This window comes from Sylvia atricapilla, chromosome 6 (assembly GCF_009819655.1).
Source record: "Sylvia atricapilla isolate bSylAtr1 chromosome 6, bSylAtr1.pri, whole genome shotgun sequence".
NCBI classification, from domain to species: Eukaryota; Metazoa; Chordata; class Aves; order Passeriformes; family Sylviidae; genus Sylvia; species Sylvia atricapilla.
In genome coordinates, this window is record NC_089145.1 from 19098829 (window position 1) to 19124518 (window position 25690).

A 25690-nucleotide genomic window follows, 5' to 3' on the forward strand; every position below is an offset into this window, starting at 1 on the left:
ACATTTTAAATGTTATTGCCATTTCAAGTCACAAGCAAGAGGGAGCTACCTCAAATATTCCTGAATCACAATTTTATCAGGGTTTATTGAATAGCTAAAACATCTGGTAAGGACAACCCCACTGCTAATGTTATGGTCCCACACACATTCCCCACAGGCCACCTCCTTCCCTCCCCACCATCCAGTTTTCAGTGGATCGCATTTCAGTGTCACTCCTTGGCCATAGTAAAGAGATCATTTCCAGCCATGGACTGCACTCCATGTGGGGAAGGAATAGTTTGGTTCCTGCTAAGAGATGGCCTTGGGGCAGAGGTACAGATAATGCAGTGATGAAGAAACTGAAGATAAGCAAGTGCTCCCCTCTCTATTGTGGATGCTGAATATGTTAAGTGTGGTGGAAGGTCTCAAAACCCTAGGGACAATAGCATCCTACTGCAGAAGAAAAAGGAGGGCTGGATATATTTTAATTTGACCTTTCTTCTCTCAAATAAAACTCTAAACCAGATGTCTAGCAGGTTATCTCAGCATTTCCTGAGCAATTCAGGTGGTATGCCTTGTGATGTCAGAGTCACTTGTCCAGCCTGCTTATTAAAATTTTAAAGAAATTCATCTTCTACTGTTTCCCCTGAAAAATGTCCAAAACTGTCTAATGAATCTTGTCATTAATACAAAAAAACATGCATACATTTGGATTTTTTCCAGTAAATTCAAGTTTATTTTTCCCTTTTCTTTTTTCTTTTTTTTTTTTTTTTTTTTTTTAATCTGAATATTCCTGCTTATATCTCATGAGGACCAAGGAAATTAATTTCTTTCCTTTCTTCACAGTAGAAATATTTGTCTCAACCTGCAGTATTATCTCTCAGCTCAGAACCCAGCAGTAGAATATCCCCAGATAGATACAGGCTACTTCTTTAAAACAGTAAAGGAGTCATTTCTCCTTCCCATGGCAGTAATGGTAAAGACTAGCTCTTCTCCTTCTAATTCTGTCAGCCTAGGACAGAAAACTGACTTCTAACAAAAAAACCTGACAAAGAGCAGGAGTCTGTGCTTTGAACTATCAGTTTTCCCAAGAAACTCACTGTGCTGCCACTCATTTGAGTTCAGCTGATTGGCCTGATCTGTTCCCGGCTTTGCTGAACAGCTGAAATCTTCCATTCCCTCTGAAACCAGATCCCACATTTACCTCTACAAAGTTGCAGTGAAGCATGATCTGACTTGAACAGTTGGCAAGAAAGTTGCCTACTCTTCAGTTTATTGCTTTTCCTAGAAATAGAAGGATGTCTTGGGATAAGCACAGGCAACTTACTAATAACATTAATACCACTATTTCTCCTTCCCATGGCAGTAACAGTAGCTCTGCTTCTCCATCTAAGTTTGTAGCCTAGGATAGACAATTTATTTCTAACAAAAACCTGACAAAGAGCAGAAGTCTGTGCTTTGAACTATAAGTTTACCCAAGAAACTTGCTGTGCTGCCACTCATTGATGCCAGCTGGTTGGCCTGATCTGCTCCCAGCTTTGTTGAACAGATGAGTTCCCTTACTGCCTCTGAAATGGGATCACACGTTTACCTCTATAGAGTTGCAATGAAGCATGATCTGACTTGAATAGTTGGCAAGAAAATTGCCTACTCTTCAGTTTATTGCTTTTCCTAGAAATGATCAATGCCACCTACCAGGTGTCTCGGCAAAGTGAAGCATCCTACACTACTGATTTTTTTTTTTTTTTTTTTTCCCCAAAGGACTCATTAAGGGCTTGTGATGGACAGACAGACACAGCTCTTGTCTCTTTGGCTGATGAGGTTACAGTATCTGTTCTAGACCATCAGGTACAGATTTCAAACCCTGCACGTAAGACCTGTCTTTGGTCTCATTCCTGCATATCAAAGCCTAGATGGAGAGTTAAGAAAGGATAAGAAGAGCTGTGGAAAAATCTGCGCTAATAAAGATCACAATAATTATCAGCCTACAGTGATGTCTGAGAATGCCAGACATCTCAATGTGAAGCGTTGGGGTTGAAGTAAGACTGATTAAGCTGCATAGCCCTACAGCAAGCTCTGAATTTGACCCAAAGACACAAATTCCTGTTCACGAGGCATAAGGGTGATGCACAGCACCCTACTTCAGCTACCCATGTGAGAAAGAAAGGTCTCTAACCTGGAGCCACCAAACAAATCCCTTAGGGAGTAAAGACTAAAGACAAATCTGAATGAGAAAATAAACCTGACTGTACATAAACTGAGAAAAACTGGTAGGAAGGATCACACCAATAAATGGTTTTAAAGAAGTAAAGACCCACAATAGAAGTTATTCAGAACCTTTTGAAAAAATAAGCATTGTGAAAACAAATTCTGTAAGCTTAAAATAGTTTTAAAATAGTTTTAAAATAGACCCTCTGGAGAACAGCTGCTGCCCATGCCAATCCCAGAACAGAAGTACACCTTGATCTTGCTGTTAAAGGTGGAAAACTCTGTCCTCAAATCATGCCACTGGCATGTTTCATTTCCAAGTGAATTATCTCCTTATCGTCATGATAATTTTCATACTAAGCCCTAAAAAGAACTTCTAGGAAATTTTATAAAAGAAAATGTTTGAAGTATGCTTGGGAGAGGCAGATCTGAGCAACTAAAACCCACTATGGAAACACTAAATAAATAGTGCAATACCAGATTTTCAGAGCTCATTGATATAGCTTCCATTTTCTTATAATATTAGAACACTACAATCTTTCTTTACACATGTTTTGGTCAAAAAATATTTTGTGGATTATTGAATATACAAAAACTCCCTTATAATCTTCTGCAATACTTTTGCAACCATGACAATTCTGCATAGAAAAGCTTTATCAAAAACTAGCAGGCATCCAGATATTCCCCTAAATTTTGATTTTTATAGTTACCACCTGATTTCAATATTTTTAATATTTTTAATATTTTAATATTTTTAATAATTTTTAATATTTTTGTCAGGAGGTATCTTGTATGAAAAAAATCAAACCACGTGAATTTTGCATTGGAATTTTGAAGTTCAGAGGAAGAAGTTTCCTTTTTTAAACAAAAACCATTCTGTCTCCTAATGGTTAGAAAAACTGTTAGAGCTGCTTAAAGCTTTAGAGCAGGAGACAAAGCTCCAAGTATATATATTAAAAAAATCTTATAGCCTACATAATGTACTATGAAATCCCAGTGCTACCAAACTCCTGCACTATTTTCTCATTAAAACACGTGACACTACAGACACCAGGAACAGAATTTAGCATTTTCTGCTGCTGAAAACCACTAATAATTTGAACAGTCTATATCTTGACAAAGGACAGGTAGATGTGTGCGCACTGAAGCTGAGGTTGCCCCATAAACACAGCCTGCAACTACCGAATGATGGATTATCTTTATAAACTGAAGGCAAGCAGAAGGTCACATCTCTGCTGACATAAGCTGACAGAACTGTACTGAAGTCAGTAGAGTGATGATCAGTGGACAGAAACAGAAAATATATCTCACTGTCCACAAAGTCACCTGCCTGAGAGAAAGTAACAAGAAATACTCTTTGTTTCCATTTTCTCGCTCACCGCACTTCCTAGAAACGCCTTGTTTGGTTTCATGTTTACAGTATAATAGGATCTGCTTCTCCTAGTGAAGGACCAGTTGTACATGGACACAAATGCACTCACACAACCACCTCCAATGCTGAGTTAGAACAGCTTCAATCTGTCTTCTTTGGCCAGAAAAGTCTGTGTCACATTTTTACACAGCTCCTTCAGCTCCCTGGAGCATAAAAGCAAGTCAGAGGGAATGGTGACAGGTAGATGGTTTTGCTTCGTGGTGCTGACCATGATTTCAGAAGGAGTCTCTTGTAGTTAAGGCCATTTCTACGAGCTTGAAGTAATTATTATTTATAACAACACATACTTCACTACTGCATGAGTTGCACACATGTTGTCAGCCTTGCTTCTCTAATAGGGCCACTCCCCTATGATGGATGGAGCAACAGCACAGTATAATATTGCAATGTCTTTTATTTTGGGAGAGGCAGAGTTAATTTTACATAGTGGAGGGTGTTGGTGTTGCAACTGAGTGGAACTGGATGCCCAGGGGAGGGGAATTTGGATCATTCTTGGACTCAGTCCAGCCTGACTTGGCTGTGACCGAAACACACCACCACGAACGGCAGTTTTGTGATATATGTAAAAGGAGTGATTTCAGTTCCTACAAAGCAGTCCCACAAACCATAAAAACATTACTTGTGGCAGACACAACAGGGAGAAGCCAAAGGATAAATGTCTGTTGCTACTGGATTCACTCCCTGCAAGAGACAAGATCAGATTTTTCAAGCATATGCAAATCAGACATTGTACATTGTACATTTGGAGGCCTCTTTAAAAGACGGTACTGCAGCAGCACTGAGACCTCCTACCCACTGAGAAATACCAACCCAAATCCATTCTTCTGGGTTGATCATTTAGCATCCTTCATGAGCATTGAATTCACACTGACCTAGAGGAGACAACAAGCATGCTAACATAAAGTAAAGCCATCAGGGAACTAGGTTCAGTTTAAAATCTAAGGCTAGGAAAGAAACAAAACTCAGAGAAACCACGTATGAGTAAGATCTAAAAGGCAAATGAAGAGTAAAGAGAAGCTTGGCAGGCCCGTATTTCTGATGGGCTGTGAATAAGATAGTAGGAAGAAGAGAGTAACAGGTAGGTGAGGTTAATAATCTCTTATATTGCACAAGAATATGACAATCCACACTAAACGTTTTAAGTGCACAACAGTATCTAATTGTCTAGACAGAATTTTAGTTTGGCAGGTTGGCCTTTGAGTTCAGGTTCTTGTCTGAAGACCTGGCAGAGATCAGATCTCAGGTCAGCACAAGCATGTCCTTCCTGCTCCACCAGACAAGGTGCTCTGGCATCAGCCTGCAGAAGGGCTGCTGCACCCCAGCCCTGACTCCAGGGCTCAACATCATAAGACAAGCAGAAACAGACCGCCCCTGCTCAGGCTGACCAGAATGGTTACCATGGCACCATGCACAGGCTAATTTGACAGCCAAAACACTGGGCTAATGCAGCAGCCCAGCTCTCCTGACTGGAATTGCCCTATATCCCTCCAGCCCAGAGCAGCTGCACAGCAAGGGGTTGAAAGATCTGCACCTTGAGGCTAGTTGAATGAAGAGGCAATAGCTAAGTTTCAGCTCTCTAAATCCGTTTCTGACCAAGCTCACCTCTTTCTGTACCTCAAGCATCCACCTATACATCCCAATCCGCATTCTACCAGCACGTTAGCCTAAAAGCAGCAGCATTAAGCAAACAGGGAGGAACAGTGACTCGTCTTTCTTCACTTCTTAAAAAGTGTGATTAGCTGAGTTTGATGATATGAACCATCTTTCTCCTCTGCTTTGAGAAGCAAACAAAAAAATTCAGACATAAAGTTCAAACTATGCCATATTTTCTATTATAAAGCAGATCTGAATATTTGGAATTATATATTTCTAATACAGCAAATCTTTGCTCTCCATCTGCTAACAGAATTGAATTCCAGGCTTGTAATTTCATATGGAAAAAAATGTCACTCCACAACTGCAACTTAGAAGTTGTATTATCAGCATATTACTAAATGGAGTTTCATTAGCCTATTTACTGTATTTCATTACAGAAAAAAAGTCCACTTACCATATGTGAGCACTTTCCTCACAGCCTCATTGAGAAGCATCTATTTGGCTTGTCTTTATTTTCTCAAGTCATCTTTTTTTAGTGTTAATTACACCTTCCCATACAGCCCTTTGGGTCCTTGTGGCTATGTATTACTGTACGGCAGCACTTAGTTTTAACAAATGCTCTGTGAAGGGAAAACTGGGAAATATCACATAAATGTTACTGAGCTTCACATGGTTTGGGGTTTTTTTTTTTTTTTTTTTTTTTTTTTTTTGTTTTGTTTTGTTTTGTTTTGTTTTTTTTTGTTTTTTTTCTTTCCACTGAACCACAAGCAATCATGCACTACTTGTTTTTTAAGTGCCCTGCTCCTTTTACACCTACAGTGCAAGGGAACTGTGCCACAGAGGGAACAAGGCAAAGTCAGAAACATGGAAAGAAAGGCCTGTGGCTCTGACACTGTTTCTAAGACAAGTATGAGTCAAATTCATTTCATGCACACTATCCAGTGGTTTTACTAGCTGCCAGGCTCAAACTTGCAGAGTGTCTCATGTACTGCTAGCTGGTAGTCAGAAACAAACAGAGTCAAAATCAATTCTTCAACCCCATCTCCTGGCCTCATCTGGGCAGTCCCGTTTAGGACCAAGCTGAGGAAAACAAAGCTGCTGAAACTCACAGTGCACAGAAAGAAGATGTGATCTTTTTGAAGGAGGCAGCAAAGCCTTTCCAGCTCTAAAGGCTTGCCTGCACTGGTAATCCATTGTGGTGCAGGCAAAGGTAGCATGCCGGGTCTCCTATACTTTCAAGGTATAGTCAGTTACTTTCCCCTTGCTTTGAGGTAATCATATATCTGTGAGGAATTACTGCAGAGTAGCTCATGCACAGCACATTGGCAAATAACTTGCTTCACAGTAGACAAGCCCATACACTTCACTTCCAGAGAGAGTGAAGGACTTCTAAAGAAAGACTTTTAGGTAACAGGTAATCAGTAAAGCATTAGAATTTACATGTGACACATTTCACGTATTCAATGAAAGTCTGGGCTTAAGCAAGACCAGCATGTTCCACTGACACTGCTTTTTTGCTGCCAGCCACACTGGCAATAGCCTCGCTGAAGGAAGAGTAAGCCTGAAATGAAATTTTCCACTATTACAACTGATGAGAAATGATTGCCACAACATGGGCAAATATCCAGAACAATCTGTACCGGCAAACCCAGTAAACTATACAAAGCTGGCCAAGAGACCTGCAATTAAATGTGCATCACCTTCCTCACATTCCTTTGTAATTAATTTTTATTTGCTGTTGCAAAGAGTAAAGATCTAAAAAGTAACTAACAGGCAGAATACCTACCTTGCACCTATTAAAAGAAGTACTTGTTTATCATTGTGAAAATCCTAGAACAAACTTTTTTCCTCACTTCCTTTTCAATTAAAACCTGACACTTGTAGAAGGAATTAGTTCTAGCAACTACCTGGTTCTAGTTCAAGTGACCAACTGTTGCCAATAGTCTGAAAAAAAAATATGACATAGAGGCTTATAGTGTAAACAGAAGAGAGCTGGTAGCCAGCACTGTTAAATCTTACTCTAGTTTTTGTCAAGGGTCACTACTTGATCAGTACAAAAAAATGGGGAGCGAAAAATTTTCAGGTCTGAAGAGTGCCAAAATGTCTGGGCAAACTTGTGGGACATGAGAACAGTGAATGAGAACAGTGATGTGCATGTGAGAGTGGATATTTGCACTCACAGCCACAGAGAACACACACTCACATGAGGCAGTCTGTTTATGAGTCTGCCAAGAACCACCAAGGAGTGCAGTGCAGGGAGGGTCTTCAGAAGAAGGAAAGTCTGTCCACACAGGCACTAAACAAGCTGTACAAAACTTCAATTTAATATGTGAATGAGCGATTTTAAAGAAGTACTGGATTTAAGGCTAAAACCTGGAGTCTTTTCTGTTCCACATACATAATCTGAGTATTTCAAAAGGAATTATGAGTGTAATTCTTGAACAAAAGGATACTCATCTGAGAACAGAAAGGTAAAGACGCAGCTCAGCCGCTTCTCTAGCACCTTCTCCAAACTCTGGACAAAGGAAATGTTGAGGAGAAAATACAAGATAAGGATGTCTAGTGCACGCACTAGCCATTATAAGCAATCTCAAAGTATTGAAAATTAAAACACCTGCTAGAATATTCTAATTTATACTAGGATGGGACAGTGAAGATCACTTCCACAGTGCCCAAACACTTCTTTTACACTGAATTTGGACCATGATGAAGAGAATTTCACAATAAAACTTTAAGAAAGGTGTTTTGAGGTCAGTAATACTCAGACTCACAAACCAAATGATAGCTAGGACCTCTTCACTTTAATGTAAATTTTGCAGTATATCCAGTGGGATAATTTACAACTCTGCCATGTTTGTCATTTATGTCCTAGAGATACCTGACAATTTAGTGACAGATTACCACTTGGGACATTACAGTGACAGCATGTTAGAATGTGTTTCTTTTAGTACGTGTCTGTCTGTAAAACATCTTTCGTGTCTCTGTAGATATGAGGGCATCTTCTTTAAATTCACAATAATTGTTTATGGTCAATTTCAAGAAAACACACTATTCTGTTCTTTTACTCTTTGTCATGTAAAAAAGATTTTTGTAGGGTGTGATCTTGCTTACTCAACTGATATCTTACCTTTTCTGTCTCCTCCTACTCTGCCCTACTAGATAGAATCTAAAGTTATGTCATGAGAGTAAGTTATTAGGAAGAAAGTATATGTTGACACATGACACATTATTACAGGAAACTGTTAAAGAAACAACTAGATTCAGACAGGTTTTGTCTTTCCTGTTCCCGAGTACTCTTTTGTAATAGTCGGCAAAATGAACAGTGACAGAAGATTAGTAAAATGTAATAACCCAATCACCTGTCAATCTTTCCATTCCAGCTTTTGATGTACCTTTGGCGCCAGTGTATTTCCCATCACTGGGAAATGTCCTGTCTATCTTTCAGGTATGTGCTCTTGATGTGTAAAAGCCTAGATTTACAAATCAGCCACTGTTAATAAACTCATCAGTTCACAGCATTAATTATAAACAGCAGTTCTGAGAAAGGCAGTCTGCCTTTAAAAATGAATCATGATTTTCAGGTTTATAGATAATTTAAGCTTCATCTTGGGAAAAAAAAAAAAAAAAAAAAAAAAAAAAAAAAAAAAAAAAAAAAAAAAAAAACACAAAAAAACAAAAAAACAACAAAAAAAAAACCAAAACTGAGAGAAAGCAAAAGGAGAATCTAAGCTTTCTCAAACAATTCAACAAATGTGAAGACAACATGGTATTTTCCTAATAGGAGGGAAACCACTGCAGGTCCACACAAAGAAGTAAGCTGAGCACCTCATCTGGTCTCCATCTGTTCTACTCAAGCAGAGAAAAGGCATAACCAACATCACCTGGGAGGAAAAATATGGGACACAGAGAGTTTGCATTGCCTGACTGCCCATGGCAACATGAAATTTTCCTACCCACAGCTGTGACAAGGAGCAAACATCACACCTTAACTCTCCATCTATAAAGATGAGAGTACGTTACTTCTCTTAAGCTGTCTCTGATTTCTTTGTGAACACAGGAAGATAAATCAGGAGATATTATTCTTTCTGTACATGTCATTTTAGCCACAAAGAGGCACATCTGGAGCCCACTGGTATCACAGCATAACTAATAAACAGACTGGAGAAACACCACCTCTATGTAGCCACTCAATATATCATGGATGAGGTGGGAGGTTGACCAAATTATCATCTTTCTTGATGGCAGAGAGAGTATAAATAGAGCGTAACTGGCTAGAAGTTAAAATCCTCCTTCTCTGTCCTATCTCTCCTCCTTGGAAATAATGAAGAAACAGTATATGGAAGTTATTGTGATGTCATTATGGTGTCCAAAATTATGAAAACACCTACAGGATGGTGTATGGTCAGTGAGTAACCCAGGGCAACTACCAAGCATTAACACACAGGTAAAAGAGATGGTAATTAATTTGTGCCACTCTTTTTTGTTCTCAACCTTGCCGCCACATCTGACCTCCAGGCACCAAGTGCTGTTTCTGCAGCTTCAGTCTGATGTTTGATGTGCCTGTCCAACCCATCCCCATTCTGCCAGGGTCCTTTCATCAGCACTGACCAGCTTCCAAGTGACGCTGTTTGGTGCTCCCTCTGCAGAAGTAAAGCCAGTGGTTTTGATGTAAGAGCTCCAGCTTTTTCTTCTCATCATCTCCAGCACTCAGCAGGCTATGGCTGTCAGAAGCAGCCTAGCAATCTCAGACATGTGCTGACTGCTTAAATCCTCTTGTATTTGCAGGAGGAGGAGGAATATGTCAGCTCTTACACTGATTCAGGCATCACAGTGATTTTGTACCCTCAATGAAGAGCCTGACTAGAAAATATTATGAACTGTTTCCACCCAGTGGAATTAAACTGTCACTTAACACTTTTCAAGTTCATTGTATCAATCCTTACACTGTCGTTTCATCAGTTTGTCAAGGAAGTCTAGGCAATAAGGAAGTTTTATATGCACATTGAATAGCATGACATATAGCAGAAAATCATTTGTACTTATCAAAACAAAGGGCAAACCCAGACTGAGTGATCCAGACACATGGGAAAACTTTGCAAATTAAGTATTATTGATTTTTATGGTTTTATTGTTAGGGGCTACATATGCTGGCTTCACAGGGTATTTTGTGAGCAAGTTAAAAATGGACAGAAATAAAGACACAGGTATTTGAGCTTTTCCGAGACCACATCTATACTATTCCCTCAATTGTAATGCACTCTTTTCTCCTGACTTAGACAATACATACAAATTAAGTAACCACTGATATTTTGAATTAGAAACATTTATCTGTAGGTTAGTGAATAAATAACTCCTACAAATTGAGTTGGTTTTGGACTCCACCTTACTCCTGCCATCACCACAGCACTACATCAAAGGGCCATAAAACTGAAGGTGTCTTTTTTTAGCTACAAAAAAATGCATCACACAAAGAGTTCTGGTGATAAACACTGCCACACCTTTACTGCAGAAGCTTGCTGGAGATCTGTAAGAGAGTGTAATTGTCCAGAGGAGACAACTATCTGTCTTCCTACTGCAAATGTATGTAACAACACACAGCTGGGCTCTGACTCCCAGCCTGGGCTTTTGGACACTGCCAGCACAATGACAAAAGGCTCGAGTGGATTGGTCTCCTAAGATGCAGAGGATTCCAAAACATGCACAACTGCAAAACCAAAATACCTAAACTCAACAATGTACCTCCTTTGTGGAAAGGCAAAAAAATGTAAGTATTTAAGAGCACTCGGTAACACAATACCTCCATCTAAACCAGGAAGCTGTTCAGAATTCAGGTGGCCAGAATGGGATTCCTTAAGTATGAATTTAGCTACATATGTTCTTGTTTTACGTTTCACAAAATCCTTAACTGCAATTGATAGTAACACTATCATTATTAAATATTATTGAGGAAAAAAAGAAGTGTCCTGCCAAAAAATAATCACCATAAATACCAACCGACGGATGAGGATTTTCCCCCTTTGCACTATGATCTTTTTTCTACTGCCAGGCTGCCAAAAAAAAAAAAAAAAAAATGGGGCTTACACAACCATACTGTCCCTGTGGGTTTATCTGTTTTCTGCTGCCCAGTAAATCTTTCCACCTATTCACCGATTTCAAGCCACACTCAATTAGGGGGGTCAACATTCAAAAGACATTGAAGCCTCAGTTACCCAGTGAGAGTGAAGCCTTCCTAGACCTCCCTGAGGGAGGCTGCAGTGGGAGTTCAAGCTTTATTTGGCTTGCAAGGGTGCCACCGTGTGACACAAACCTGTCACCAGAAAAGGCGACAGGAATGTTCTCCTCAAGGCACTCCAGCAACTCACTTGAGATGGTGACTGCTGTGATGAGGCCCTTCTGCCCTAAATGTTGAGCCCATTACAAAATCTTTCAGGAGATCCTCCCCAGGTTCAGCTTGGAAAGGTTTATTGGGAGCCCCATTCAGGAGACCACCAAGGAACAGACACATGCATATGGGACAGAAACAAAAACAAGAAGAAAAGCAACAGCTAATCCTGGAAGCAGCAGAAGTTTTCCTACTAAAATGCTTTGGTATTACAGTAAGACATGTTTTGTATGTTTTTGCCCTACACAGCTGTGAAGGTTCCTCTGGCACTTTTTATATCAATAGAAATAGTATTTCCTGACAGTTTCCAGCATGGGACACTGTTCTAAGGTCTCCTGAAATGTTGGGTGAGAGATTCTGATCTGTTTTCCACTACGTAACCTACATTCTGTGATATAAATAGCAACCAGGTGTTAATTAATTCCCATATGCACGCGTGTATGTGGATGACGTGTGTTTATATACACGTGCGCTTTTTGGGACAAATCTTTTCTCAGTTACCACAGCAAAAGTAGGTCTTACACAGATGAAGACCAGATGCTTAATTAATGAGAGAGCTTTCTGCCTCAAAGGAAGTGTACTAAACCATGTATACTTGAGATGCTGCTTCTGCCATTGCATGCAGCCCAGAACCCTCCGCACACTTGGCATGAGTTTGCAACAGAAGCCTCCACACTCCATGTGATTGGAGCCCATGGTTTATCTCCAGCCATGCTTTGCCCTTCAGCAGTCTGTGCTGCTCATGGCCAGCAGGCCAAGCATGTTCATTAGTGACTTACAGAGGTAACGACTCGAAGGCCATGGCAGCACCTCAGCTTGTGGCTGCAGAAGAAGCCATAGTGCCAGCATGCACATCAGCAGCCAGGAGATGATGAGAACCTGCCAGGAACACCTGCCCACTGGGGAACACTTACCTGAGGCCTATCAGTGACCAGCTGAGGGTAAACTTATATTAGCAATTTAGTCCAAAGTGAGCTTCTGGAGAGACCTTCCTGAAGATGCCCACCTGCTGTGCTCTGGTTCATGTTAAGGAGCTGAATTACGTTTGGATTAAGCTACACCAGGAATGTTCTCTAGCACACCTAAGGCTCTCCACATAGTAACCAGCACAGTGTGGACTTACCAGGTCCAGTTATCTCTGTTGGGTTGTATTATTATTCATGTATACATAGTCTGAATCCAACCTCATGAAAAATCAGTACATGGATGAGTGTATTGCAGGATGGTGTGCCAGCATTACATGGCATCACAGCCAGAGCCAAGAACTAGGATACGAAGGTACTGCATGGAGATGGCTGTATACCATGTATTTGTCATGCACAGAATCTCAGAACAGTTAAAGTTGGATGGGACCTCTGAAGAGCCTCTATTCCACTCTCATATCGCCAGCTACATGTTACGTATGTGTTGTCACTTTTTCAATTAAGGAAGCTGTGGCCCCAGGCAGTTGGTGGTTTGTAAAACCCACAAATGTTGGCCCTAATTTTTGTACTCATAAATTATGCTGATTGTTTTTCCCTTGTCTTGAGAAACAGGCTTTGAGGCTCTGTTATGGACTGACCCTGGGATACAAAGGGTACCTGTGTCTGCATGTGTGCTAGCCTGGCAGATCCATACTAGTGCTCTTCTGCACTAAGATAATTAGCTGTACTTAGAGGCTGTCATTAGCCTGGACACAACACCAGACTAATACAGTTACACCACTTTCAGGATCTAAACTCGTCCCTGGTCACGTTGCTCCTCCAGATTGGAAACATGTAGCAGAAGTGTTTGTCAACCCCTCTAAGAGGGTGCTGCATCAGACATACCTGTCCAAAGGAGCAGGAATGAGCAGGTTTATTCCCTGCACCTGCCAGACAGCCTTTGTGAATGATGTTCAGTGTCAGAAGCTTAGCAGTGCATGTGACTTGTTTAGCAGTGATCTCTGTCATTGTCCCTGCGAGAAAGCAAATCTCCAAGATCTAAACTTCATTCAGCTGCTGGGTAAATGACAGCACAGAAAGTACAATGAACAGTTGGAAAGGCAAACACCAGGGGTTCCTGCCTCAAGGGAGATGAAGTCCACCATCTGGAAACCACATGGTATGGCTTGAGGAGGCCACATGTCAATCAGAAATGCAGATGTGAAGCACAAATTTGGCAGTAGGGCTAAGCGAGACTAACGTGAATCACACAGAAATGTGAACTAGCAGGTGATGTAACTCCCCTTAGACCCATTTACCTGTTTTCCCTGGGATAAATGAATGCATTTACACGTTTGACAAGTATCAGTTTGAATGCAGATTTTACTTTTAACCTTTGTAAGTGTTCTAGTACCAAACTGACCATTTCCTCACTCACACAGATTCTATATTTGGATACATCTCTGGTTATTCTCAATACCCCATAGAGATGACAGATTAAATTTAAGCTTGCCCCAAAATACCTACTTCAGAGGTGCAGTCCATTATCCTCTTATGGATGCAGTTGATAGTGAGCTATCAGAGAATATGAAAAAGCTCAATTCAGGGATGGGACTCAATGACTTTGGGAGTGGCAGCAGCATCCTGCTCATTGAACAGTCAGGCAGGCAGCCTCTATGCCTTGGTATGGTTACCAGTACTAAAAACCAACACTGCAAAACTGCAGTTGTGAAAATCAACATTGCAAAATATACTTGCAGGGTGTGACATTGACAGAAAAAAAAAAAAAAAAAAAAAAAAAAAAAAAAAAAAAAAAAAAAAAAAAAGGCTAAAAACTTCCTGGAAATTTTGGAAGCAACATGACTGAACCAGCTGAAGACAGAATCAGATACGCCTTTTTAGGCAGCCTGCAGAAAAGGAGGATGAGGGGGGACTTTATTGCTCTCTACAAGTCTCTAAGAGGAGATTTCTGGCATCTTGAAAAACACAAAGACAAATATTGTCTTACTCTACACAAAACAGTGAAACCTTTTCCTTTGTATTGGAACCCCCACCATTTTAGTGTTGTTAACTGAAGCTGAAAATAAGAATTTACTTTTGAAAAGTAAAAATTAAATGATTTTTGTTTTTAGAAACTCATGCTATCTTCTTTGCTTTAAAATGTTTCAATTAATTTGATTTCTCAGACACAGCAGTGAACATGGAATATTAAATTTTCTTAAATTCCACACTTCTCTCCTAAAGATCCCTGTAATTAGCAGGAGTATTCCTTAATTCTTTTATGCCTTGGTCCTTTTTTAGTTCTTCCTTGTAAGGATCCCCAGTTTGGAATTGTTTACATAAGATCAAAGATGTTGAAGATAGAAGTTAGAAAATACGATGAGCTTTGAACTTAGTCTGTTTTCTTTCCTAAGGACTGAAATGCATTGTAGTTGTCTTAAAACTTTAAGCACACTGAGAGCCTTTAAATGAATACAGAAGTAGGATTAAGTATATAAAAGCACACTTATTTTTTATTGCTTGTATGCCTCTGGTAATAGCATTTTAAAGTAATGAGCTGGAGGCTAAAATTGGGTGAAGCATTGTACTGAGTTGGCGAAAGAGGAGTTTCATTAGTGGATGGACGATTACAGAGATGATGGATTTGACACATCCAGCCAGTGTGTTCAAGAAATCATACAATAAATTGCTCTAAATAGCAGCCATTGTACTATTCTGCCGGAGAAGGGGATTAAATGGCACAGAAAATGGGAAGGTATTACACAGGAGGGTCCTGAAGATAAAGGACCATGGGTTAGCACTGAGGCTTCATCCCACATCCTCACACACACAGACTGCTTGGGTATGGAGACAGCTCTTCACGGAGAGAGCCCAACACTGCAGACTCTTGTTAGTGTGGGATCCACGTCCACACAGAGTCCCAGCATTCCCACTGCCACCTATACCATGAAGGAACCCACATGCCAACCACAATGCCTCTGAAAGAGGACAGAGTTTTAATGCTAGCCTTTTTAAACTGAAAAACTGTGACCCTTTAAACACTGCTCACAAATTTACAGTTTTTACCAGTCTTCACTGGGGCAGCCTGTAGGTCAAGGGGAAACAGGAAAATGAAGAAGAGAAAATAAATGCAGTAATTTGCTAGTACAGCAATACAGTACTGCTTTGTATGCTGACTTCTTAGTGCATTGTATACAAACATCTACACGTATGTCCACGGAGAAGGCTGTACATACACATTTATCTCACAGAAACCTATGGTAAGATAAGGCTTTTGAAAACTTCAGTCATTTTATAAGGAAGCACAATCCCCTTCAGGCTTCATGTATTTAATCCAATAATATAACCTGCTATTTCCAAAAAGCTCAAAATAAATATGCACCTGTAGACTTTATAGGAAACATATTAATCTCTGTGTGTCTATAAAATGACCTGAATATGTATAAAAATGGAGTTACTGTCTAGGTGACAACTACTTTTTGAAAGGGTATCTCAAGGCCAGACTGAAGGCTGGGGCTATGAGAACTATTGCTCTGTTTAAGGATCATGATTTATCTTCTGTAAAGCCTAACTGTCTTTTACTGAAATTGATGAGAGATTTGCAATTGACAACAGTGAAATGAGGTCAGAGACACTGCTGATATGACTAATTACCAAGCTACATTCACTCCATCTGTCCCACAAAATATCTAAGAAAGAGCATAGAGTAAACACCTCCATCCTATGCTGATGCTCATCAAATCCTGCACAAAAATAACAGTGAGAGCACTTGGAAGATTTCATCCTCTGAAATATCTAAACATTCATGCCAGAATAATTCCTCAAGTTTCTATGTAGAGGAATTTTGTGGGTAAATCACAGAATAAGAACTCAGATGACAAGAAATGTGTGGGTGTGCCTGTTGTATATATTGTGGCAGATCCTGAAAACCCACTCTCCTATGTAGGTGCCTGAACCCTATGATGAAATGCCAAGTTAGTTTTCCTGTCTCACCTAGGTGTTTCATGTTGTCTCCAGGCTAGGTGCATAATACATGCTGGCAATCTCCTTTTCAGGCTTTGTCTTGACAATGCAGCATATGGCTTATGACTCCTGCTCCAAGATCCAAAACTATCGCAGCTGCATGACTAAAAAAATATTCCTCCGTAGTAAATGAATTCCTAACATTTAAATCTGTTTAAAAAACGTTGACAGGTTAACTTGTATTCATAGAGCTTTATGCCAGTAAGCCGTATTCATAGAGCTTTATGCTTTATTATTTCTGCCTCCTGTGTTAATTTGTGTTGACTAATAACCATCCCTCTACAGCTAGTATAAAACCGATGTGGGTTCCACAGCTGTGGCTAATTTTGGAGAAATCAAATCATATGCTCTCTGGTCTGGACCAAACTTTTATTGTTTGGTGATCTGTTAGCACTGAAAAATAGTACTCCTGATGGTGGAATTGCAGTTTCAGACAGTGCAACTTCCAATGAAAATAAGAGTATCTACAGAAGAATGCAGAAACAACCAAGTTTGGAGAGGAGTTTTTTGTTTGTTTGTTTCCTTCTAAGTAAGACATTGATAGAGTCAAATACCAAGGTGGGGATCTCTGTACCTGCCATGCTACTGTGAGCAGAACAGGAGCACTGCACTTGTGCCATGTCATATTACATGAACACCATTTATATTGCATACAGAGAATTGAGAAGCATTATTTCACTAATCAAACCATAACACTAAGCAATTACCACACTTCCGTCTATTCAAACAAAGTGATGTTTCACACTCTTCCGCTTCACTGATTTATTTTGTAGCAGGGTGCATACACACACACACACACATACAGATGTGCCCATTAACTGTGCACCACAAATGTGAACAGGTGACATCTCTGTGCTTTTCATAAACTTTTCTGGGACCTCTTCTCCAGAACTGAGACTAATGGAAATGGAAGAGCCCACATCAGTACTATAAACCTCTGCAAAATACAGTGATCACTCTCGAAGTGCCCACTGGGAACGGCCACTGGCCCATGCTGACTCCCTATCCATGCCCATGGACTGGGAGAAGGCTGCCCAGACAAAGGCACAGGGCTGACTTGAACACAGGGCTGAGCTCCCAGCTCACACACCTGCTCTGCCTCTGTTTAAGTTGCTTCTATAGATGCAGTGATAGTGTCTCCTAGTGGCTGTATTCCTGAAGGAGCAGATCCTAATCCAAACTTCACACCTGAAACTCCCACTCTTTACAATCATACAAAATACTAACACATCTCTAGATGTTTAGAGTATCTAAATCAGCACTCTGGAAGGGTGTTGTGGTGTTTTTGTTGGGTTTGTTTGTTTGTTTGTTTGTTTTTGGTTTTTTTTTTTAAATAAAAAACCAGAAAAATAGTAGTCTTTGGTAAGACTAAAGAGAGAGACAAGAGCCATAATAAAACCATGGGAAGCAAGGACTTTGCTCAGAGGTCTGAAGGTTTGAAGGTAAGCATGGGCATCAATCGACCAAAGTCAATCTCATGTAACATTTAGGTCCTATCAAGACCCTGTAAAAGCAAAGGAAATGCTGAAATGCTCTGCTTTGGTAAATCTCCATAGATCAGCCCACCACATACTGAGCCCTACACCAGACACCACAGTCTGTGGGTACAGATGCATGTCCTGGGATCTTTGAACCACGCTAAGCACTCGTGAAAGGTGATGCCAGCACAGATCAGAAGGCCAGGTCTCCCAGCAGCATCCCACCTGCAGTCATGGCCAGCAGAGGACATTTAAAGAGATCATAAAAACAAGAAACCTTGAACTGTATCCCTACTTGGTGCTAGCCTTTCCTCCTTGAACAGGCTATTTTCCATTTTCAACACCAGCTAAACACCAAAAATCCATCTTAGTAATGAGATCAGGGGATTTTGTGAAAGAAAGACTAAACCTTCAATATACAGACAGCGTAAACCAAAACCCCACTAGCTGGAACTACAGTAAGGTAGACCCAGAGAGCACATGGGTCTGAATTTGCCATGTTGTTGAATGTTTCCTTTCTCATTTTCTTCCAACTGAAGTTTCCTCTTGTTGACCATCCTCTTGGAACAGAAAGATTTGTGCAGCAAATTTCCATACATGGATAAGCTTAAGCAAATAAAATACTGAAAGAAAAAGAAAATAATAACCGGAAAGGCACAGACAAGGAAATCTTTCCTACCAAATCCTGTCTGCGAGCAACAACTAACTCTTAACAATGGAGCACAGATTTACCTTCCTTTGTATATACAGCAGGGCCTTTTGTTGTTCATTAAACATCCTGTCACACACCTGACATCCTCACTCTGAAGATTTTACATAAGCTTCCCTGTAAGAAAAGCAGTAAGTCACTACAAAAATGACTGTAGCTGGAGCAGTTTTAACACCACATAATAAAACCTTTATATACTTCTGATCTCAACTAACATATCTAGCTGAACATCCCAACAGTGACCAGATGTAAATATGGAGAGTATCCCTTTGTTCCCAACTCCAGCAGGTCCCTCTCCATGTACCTGTGTGTGCCTGAGATAGTGCCCATTGCTGCAAGCAGAGCAGTGTTTCTGCCACCATTCTCACATTGTGCCAGTGCTAGTGGAAAGCAATTCTTGAACAAGGTCCAGTCAATATTCTCTTTCCCTGATGATCCTTCTGGTGCCTCAGTTTGCTGACCTTTATGCCAGAGTGAAAGCTAATCTCATCCCTCAGCTTTTCACTTGAGGGGAGAGAAAGATGAAAATTCAGTTTTGGAAGAAAATCTTACTGGTAAACACGGATTGACAATTGAAATGCATCCCACACAACTTCTTTTCCCACACCTCCTTCAGCTGTCACAGACCGCTAACTGAATCATACCAAACAACAATTTCAGCTTGTCTTAGTCTAGGTAAATTTCCTACAAAGTTTGAAAACAAGGCCTAAACTTTTAGTTTCTTTTCTCACCCTGACAATTTCGCTCTGTTCCATAAGAGAAACAAAAGCATGCATCTACTGAAGCCTTTCTGGTTTTGGCACTCTGATCTTCTGTAGCCCGCCTATTCAGTCAAATTCTTTTAAAAGCACCTCTCTTTCTACACACATTTAAAACCTCCTTTCATCCAAAGTTGACAGATGTCTCTAACACGGCCACTTCTTACTAAACTCCTGTACAATTGATCCCACCTTCCACCACTGGTCCAAAACAAGCACAGACCTCTACAACCATCTCATGCGGGAATGCAAAGAGAGATGACCGCACCATCCAAAGGAGAGTCATATTTGGGGTAGTCCAAGGATACAGAAGGGAAAGAGCTGCAACCCTAGGCTGGTCCTTCCACCTCTAAGCTTCTTCCTCAAGGCAGGAAGGATCATTTGTTTACAGTATCTAGGTAAATAGAGGAAAAGCTACATAGGGCAGATTAAACTGCTGGGCTGCCACCAAAACAAAAATGTAGAAATTCAGTGCAGAAATTCCCTGCAAAGGTAAGGCAACAGCAAAAGATAAATTAATGACTTCTGCCACAGTCCTATGAAGAGCCCAAGAGCCTCACATATTTGTCCTCTGTTAGACTAAGGGATTGTTCTTTTCCAAAGCAACCCAAACCAATAGTTTCAAACCCTCCATTCCTCCCAAGCCAACTGCTTGGGGGCCACTGCACAGCCAGCCAGCTTCTTCTGGCCAGGTAATGGGACACTTGTGTGCACACCCTCCCAGACATGTGTTGGGTTATTTAAATCAGCTCAGCAAGTCTTTTAGCCTGAGAGACACAAAGGCAATATAAACAGAGCTTCCTTTTGCACTCTGTCCTTAGAGAGTCCTATCCTGAGCAGATCATGCTGATACAACATGACAACATCCAGGGATAAAGGGGAGGCTCACACTAAACGCAGTCTAATACTAGGCAGTGTTATAAGAGGGCAAGCAGAGATCAATGAAATCTTCTCTTTTCTTTCCTACTACCAGCAAGTCTGTAAACTGAACAAGCCCCCTGCCTCATCAGAGAGCGATGAAGTGAGCAACTCCTGCAATCCTGGCATGGGTAGGGACTACAGTTTCCTTCCAAGGGACACTATCAGAGTTGAACTGTGTTTGCTTTTCTTTAAAGCCTCTTGTAGAACCCTTTGCCCTTCCCAGCATTTCTCTTGCTAGAACTTTAACGCATTTGGCACAGAACTGCGAAATTGCACAACTCCTCAAGAAGTTGGATTTTGTTTGTTGCCTTTTAAAGGGCTGGCTGGGGGGACAGGTTTTCGATTATTTTTGAAATTATAATACTAATTATTATTGTTATTATTATTAAATTGCTATTATATTCAGGAAGAAGCTTCCCCTCCCTTTTGAGTGAGCCATTCACTCGTACTCTTCTTTCAGGCAGGTGGTTTAAGCTTGATCTGCCCTCCAGGGGTTAAATAAAGAAGTGATGGGAAGGAAAACCAAGACCTTTTCAGTGGCTCATATTTGAATTTTTTTTCCCTCGCTCTCTTCTATATGTGGATCGTCTGCTTCTCGTTTCCTCTCGCTCCCTAATTATTCTGTTAGGGAATGGCGAGGGGCAAGGATTAACAATGAAGCAGATGACAGGAAACTGTTACCAAAAGAACAATGCCGGGCATCTCCCCCATCCTCCCGTTCCTCCCACCCAAGAGATGGTCCCCCTCACCCTTCTGTCGATGCCATGGCTCCGAAAAAAACCCTGTCTTCTCAAGGGTCCAAGGGAATAATTTGGACAGCAGGGCGCGAAGGAGGTTGGCTCTTTGGTATAACCCTCGCTCACGTCTGGGGAAGGAGCAGGCAATTCCTTGTAATCCTGGGGGCTCCGCAGGGCGAGGATCCGGCAGCTCCGCTCCTCGGCTCTCCCCCACCCCGCCGTCCCAGAGCAGGCTCTCGGTGCCCCGGGGACCGGCGCTGCTGCGCCGCGGCCGCCCAGCAGTGGCCGGCGGGGCGAGGAGGCGCTGGCACCTGGGCTGCGATCCCCGGCGCCCTCCCCTCGCCGCGGGGAGCGTGTGCGTGTATGCGCGGCTGTGTGCGAGAGCTGGGGGGCGACTTCACATCGGCGCGGCGCTGGCTGAGGCTGGATTGGAAGGTTTAGCCCTCGAGCCGTGGATTTGCAGTCAATCCCTCTCTATTTTAGGCACGGGCTGACATCACGAGCCGTTGTTACTCCTATAAATCCCCCCCAACAGCTCCTTGGCAGCAGCGGGGGGGGCGGCGAGCCCCTCGCAGGGGGAGGGCCGGGCGCCGCACACCGCGACCTGCCCCGTTCGCCGCGGCCGCCACCGCCTCCCGGGGCAGGCTGGGGACTCCGGGGAGCCGGCCGGGAGCAGCGGGAAGGCGCGATCCCGCGGACACACACACACACACACACACAGGCGCACAGAGCCCCGCTCGGGTTGCCCGGCCGCCGCCGCCGCACACCCGCACGTGTCCCGGCGCTCGGGCGGCAGCGGAGTCCCGCAGCCCGGCCCAGGGGCTGCGCCCCCGCAGCCGCGGCACCTGCCCCGCCGCGCCGAGGCGGCAGCAGCCTCCCGGGAGGCCGGGCCCGCCCGGCCCCTATCCGCGCCGCGCCGTGCAGTGCCCCCGGGCCGGCCGGGGCTCGCTGCCGCCGGGGCCGAGGGGCCGCGGGAGCGGGGCCGGGGCGCGCAGGGCGCGGCGCGGGGCGGTGCTGCCCCCTGCCGGCAGGTGCGCGCGGCGCGGCGCCCGGGCCCCACCTGCCGCCGGCGGCCCCGGGGGCTCGGCCCGGCCCGGACTGCGGCCGCCGGCCCGCTGCTGGCCGCGCTGTCGCCCCGCGGCTCGGCCGGGCCCGCCCCGCGCCCCTACCTGCGCCGCCCGCCGCCGCCCCGCCCCGCCACCGCCGGGGCGCCGCGCGTGGCCGTGGCCCTGCGGACGCGGGGGTCGCTCAGGGCGTTTCTGCGGCGCGGGGCAGGGTGTTTCTGCTCTGTTCTGTACCCGCACGCGGGTGCTGGGACACCGAACGCTCGTGTCACGCCCAGACACTGCCGCGCACCTTCGCTGCGTTTCCCTCAGCTGGGGCTCTGCCCGCCAACCTCAGTGCTGTCTGTCCATCCGAGTCTGACCAACCTGATGTCCCGTTTCACGGGGAACAAACATTTCTGCCGCAGCTCGTTCCCTCTGCGCCGCGGAGGTGGCACAGAAAGGCAGCAGCCATGCGGAAGCCCCCTGACACGGTAAGGAGCCGGGAGGCTGCAGGGATTGCACAGCCGAGCAAAGCCTGCCTGACCCTCCTCACCACTCCCACTCCCCAAGGATGCTTTTCCTGCAACCAAGCCAATTCCAGTTACTTGCCCTTAAAAAATGGCAGGATGCAGTCTATCACGCAATCCTAAGTCCTAATCAAATACACATTTTTTTTTTCTTGTAGTCTTACCATGGACGTAGGCTTTCAATGGAAATAATTTACAAGGGCAATTCTGTGAGAGTAACTGAGGGTGCCTGTTTCAATCCTGAAAAGAGCTTGTACTTCAGTATGTCCATTTCCTTTCAGTGCTATTTTTCAGCTAAGGACGCTGGCTTTTGGAAGTAATTTAATGCAGCCCCAAAAACATACAAAAGAAAAACATACACTCGTTGGAGTGAATAAGAATGCAGAGAGTGTTTTGGTCTCTTCTTTCCATGGCAGTATCCTTATGGCCTTTCCAGAATGCACAGCTCTTTTTTCTTGGAGAGAAAACGAGCTGCTATCCGTGTTGTGCTATTTCACACCCTTTCTCCAACAGATGGCACAGATCCTCACCTGTTTAGAAAGAGATGTTTGAAATAGTTCTACATTTTAAAAATAGAGCCAAGCTATCAAAGAGATTAATAATTCCAGGTCACACGTTGCTTTTTTTTCAAACACTTATCCCTATTTTTCCACATTATAGGCATTAGATCCTAACCCCTGCATGGTTCTGCTCAGTCTGTAAACAGGAAACTACTGTGCATAAGCCTGGCAGAAAGGATGGACAAGCTGGCTTGTAATTCCTGGGAATACTCAATGTGGTACAGGTGCTTGGAAATGTTGATATGACTGCTCACTTGTACATGTGAATACCTATGTCATACAACCAGAGAAATAAAACATTATGTGGGCATTTAGAAATAGCCAGTTTTGAATCTAGGGTTTAAACATGACTGAAGTCCAGAAATAGAAGCAAATGCTGCAACCTCATCCTCCTCCTGTAAAGGACAGTGCTAAATCTGAATCCTGGGGTTGAGATGTGTCTGGCTATTTTCTTGCTTCTACTTTCTTTGAAGAGCATCATGGCTGTAAAAAGAAGGGGTTGAATAGTGCTGTGCATGCACAGCTATATCAACCTCCTGAGATTTTAATTCCATGAATTCCTACAAGTTTCTCTTCAAGAATGTACTTTTGTGTGATATACAGCTAGTGAACAGCTATATTGTTGCTGTCCAAGCCCAGAAACTTTCAGCTGATTTGAAGCCAAATGGGGGTGGGATTCAACACTGAGGAGCAGTTAGAGGATCAGTAAATACTAAAATGTGGTTGATCTTTAGTAAAAGGAGAAGAGTGAGGTCTAAGGCTGGAATTAAAACAGACTTTTGCAGTCTGGACAACAGACTTTTGCAGTCTGTTTGGACTGGACAAATCTTAAAGGGAGAAAAAAGCATTTAGGACCTCGTCTCTCAGATGTAACAGCAGAGAGCAATAATGCTATGGAAAGCAATGCAGTCATGGTGTGATAACTGAGAAGGTAATCAGCTCAAAGGTCTTTACAATTTCTGTTTATCATTAAATAATACAATAATTATTTAGAGTGTAGAAACTCTCATTTTATGTAATCATGAAAGAGCTTTCTCATTTCACTTCCCTGTCAATAGTGTTAGGAGGAAACACATGTTGACTTTCTGCAAGTTTGTGCTTCTCCAAAACTGACACCTAATTTGCTCTAACCCATTCTGTCAGCAGGGGAGTACCACACATTCATTGGCGTGTGTTCCTCCCGGCAGAGGAATGGAACACATCATGTTTTTCACATTTAATTCAGGATTTTTGTTGCTGTTGTTGCCATGCAGTTTGTCGGCCAAGCATAATCTCCTGGCAGGAGAAGACAGACAAACAAGATAAAGAGAAGCAATAAACTTTGATTGTAGCCCTTAAACTTTTTGATTTAAGCAACATCATGTGGTCCTATTGCCAGTGAAAACAAGAAAAGTGCAAAAGCATAACACAGTAAGTATTTCTTCCAAGAAAATAAAAAAGAAGTTACATGGAATGATGTCCAATACTAATTGTCCTTTTAGCAGCAGTTTTCAGATTCAAAAGTGGGTAGAAACTACTGAATGCTAAGAAACTCTTAATGAGATTTTACAGCATCAGAGAATCAGAGCTGAAATCAGACTAGCTAACTTCAAATTGCCACAGCCACGCAATACTGAATACAACTTCAGAATCTTGAGTCCTTCTTGGTAAGAACACAAAATCTTTTCATCAGATTCCCAGCCTTCACATCCAGCTACTGCTGTAAGCTGGTGTGGGCACTGTAATAATTTGAAGGTCCTAAAAACTCCAGGGTGTCATATATGACTTACCAAGAAATCATTATCGATGGAAGACAGTCATTACTGTCTCTTCTCCCCAGCTTTTATAGGACTAATTCCTAGTCTTTAGCCATGACTGAATAGAGAAGAGAGAATGACTTAGTGAAAGAACAGTGACTAAGGACCATGAGGACACCCAGATGTCTCCCTGGACAACATGCCCATTGGGAGAATCTTACCCTCTGATGTCGAACAATCAGCCTCAGTTCAAGAAAAATGCCTGCTAAGTGTGAGACCTGGACGTTATTCTTTACCCTGAAAAGCTACAGAGGAGTAGTTTTACCACAAATGTATGGGAACTAATGGGAACTGAAAGTTTTCCTGAGGTTTTCATAGTTCTTTGAAATAACCCACTTGGAAAAAAAAATACTTAAAATACATTATGTATTTTCATCTATTTAGAATACAAGGTGAAAGAGAACTCTTCTGTACATTTCATTGTAGTGGTTCATGTACAATAGCAGCACTGGCTGTATTAAGAAGAAAGATCTTGTTATTTATACAGTCCTTGAATTTTGTGCTGATTCTGCCTTTTAGTGTTCCTGAAGAGTCCCAATTGAGAGTGACATGCGAGAGACAAGGGCAGTATAGAGTTCCTAGAAAGTGACACAGATAAAGCAACAATGGATCTAAATTATGTCAGACATGAGTATA

General features: G+C 42.5%; 1 protein-coding gene across 1 annotated transcript in view; it reads right to left on the reverse strand.

Annotated features, from left to right (window-relative positions):
- Positions 1-21590, reverse strand: part of SLC1A2 (solute carrier family 1 member 2) — a 77408-nt gene extending 55818 nt beyond the window's left edge. Inside the window, 1 exon segment of the mRNA XM_066321040.1 lies at positions 21138-21590. Coding sequence (XP_066177137.1) covers positions 21138-21154 — 17 coding nt within the window. The 5' untranslated portion in view covers positions 21155-21590.
- Positions 21591-25690: the final 4100 nt, after the last annotated feature.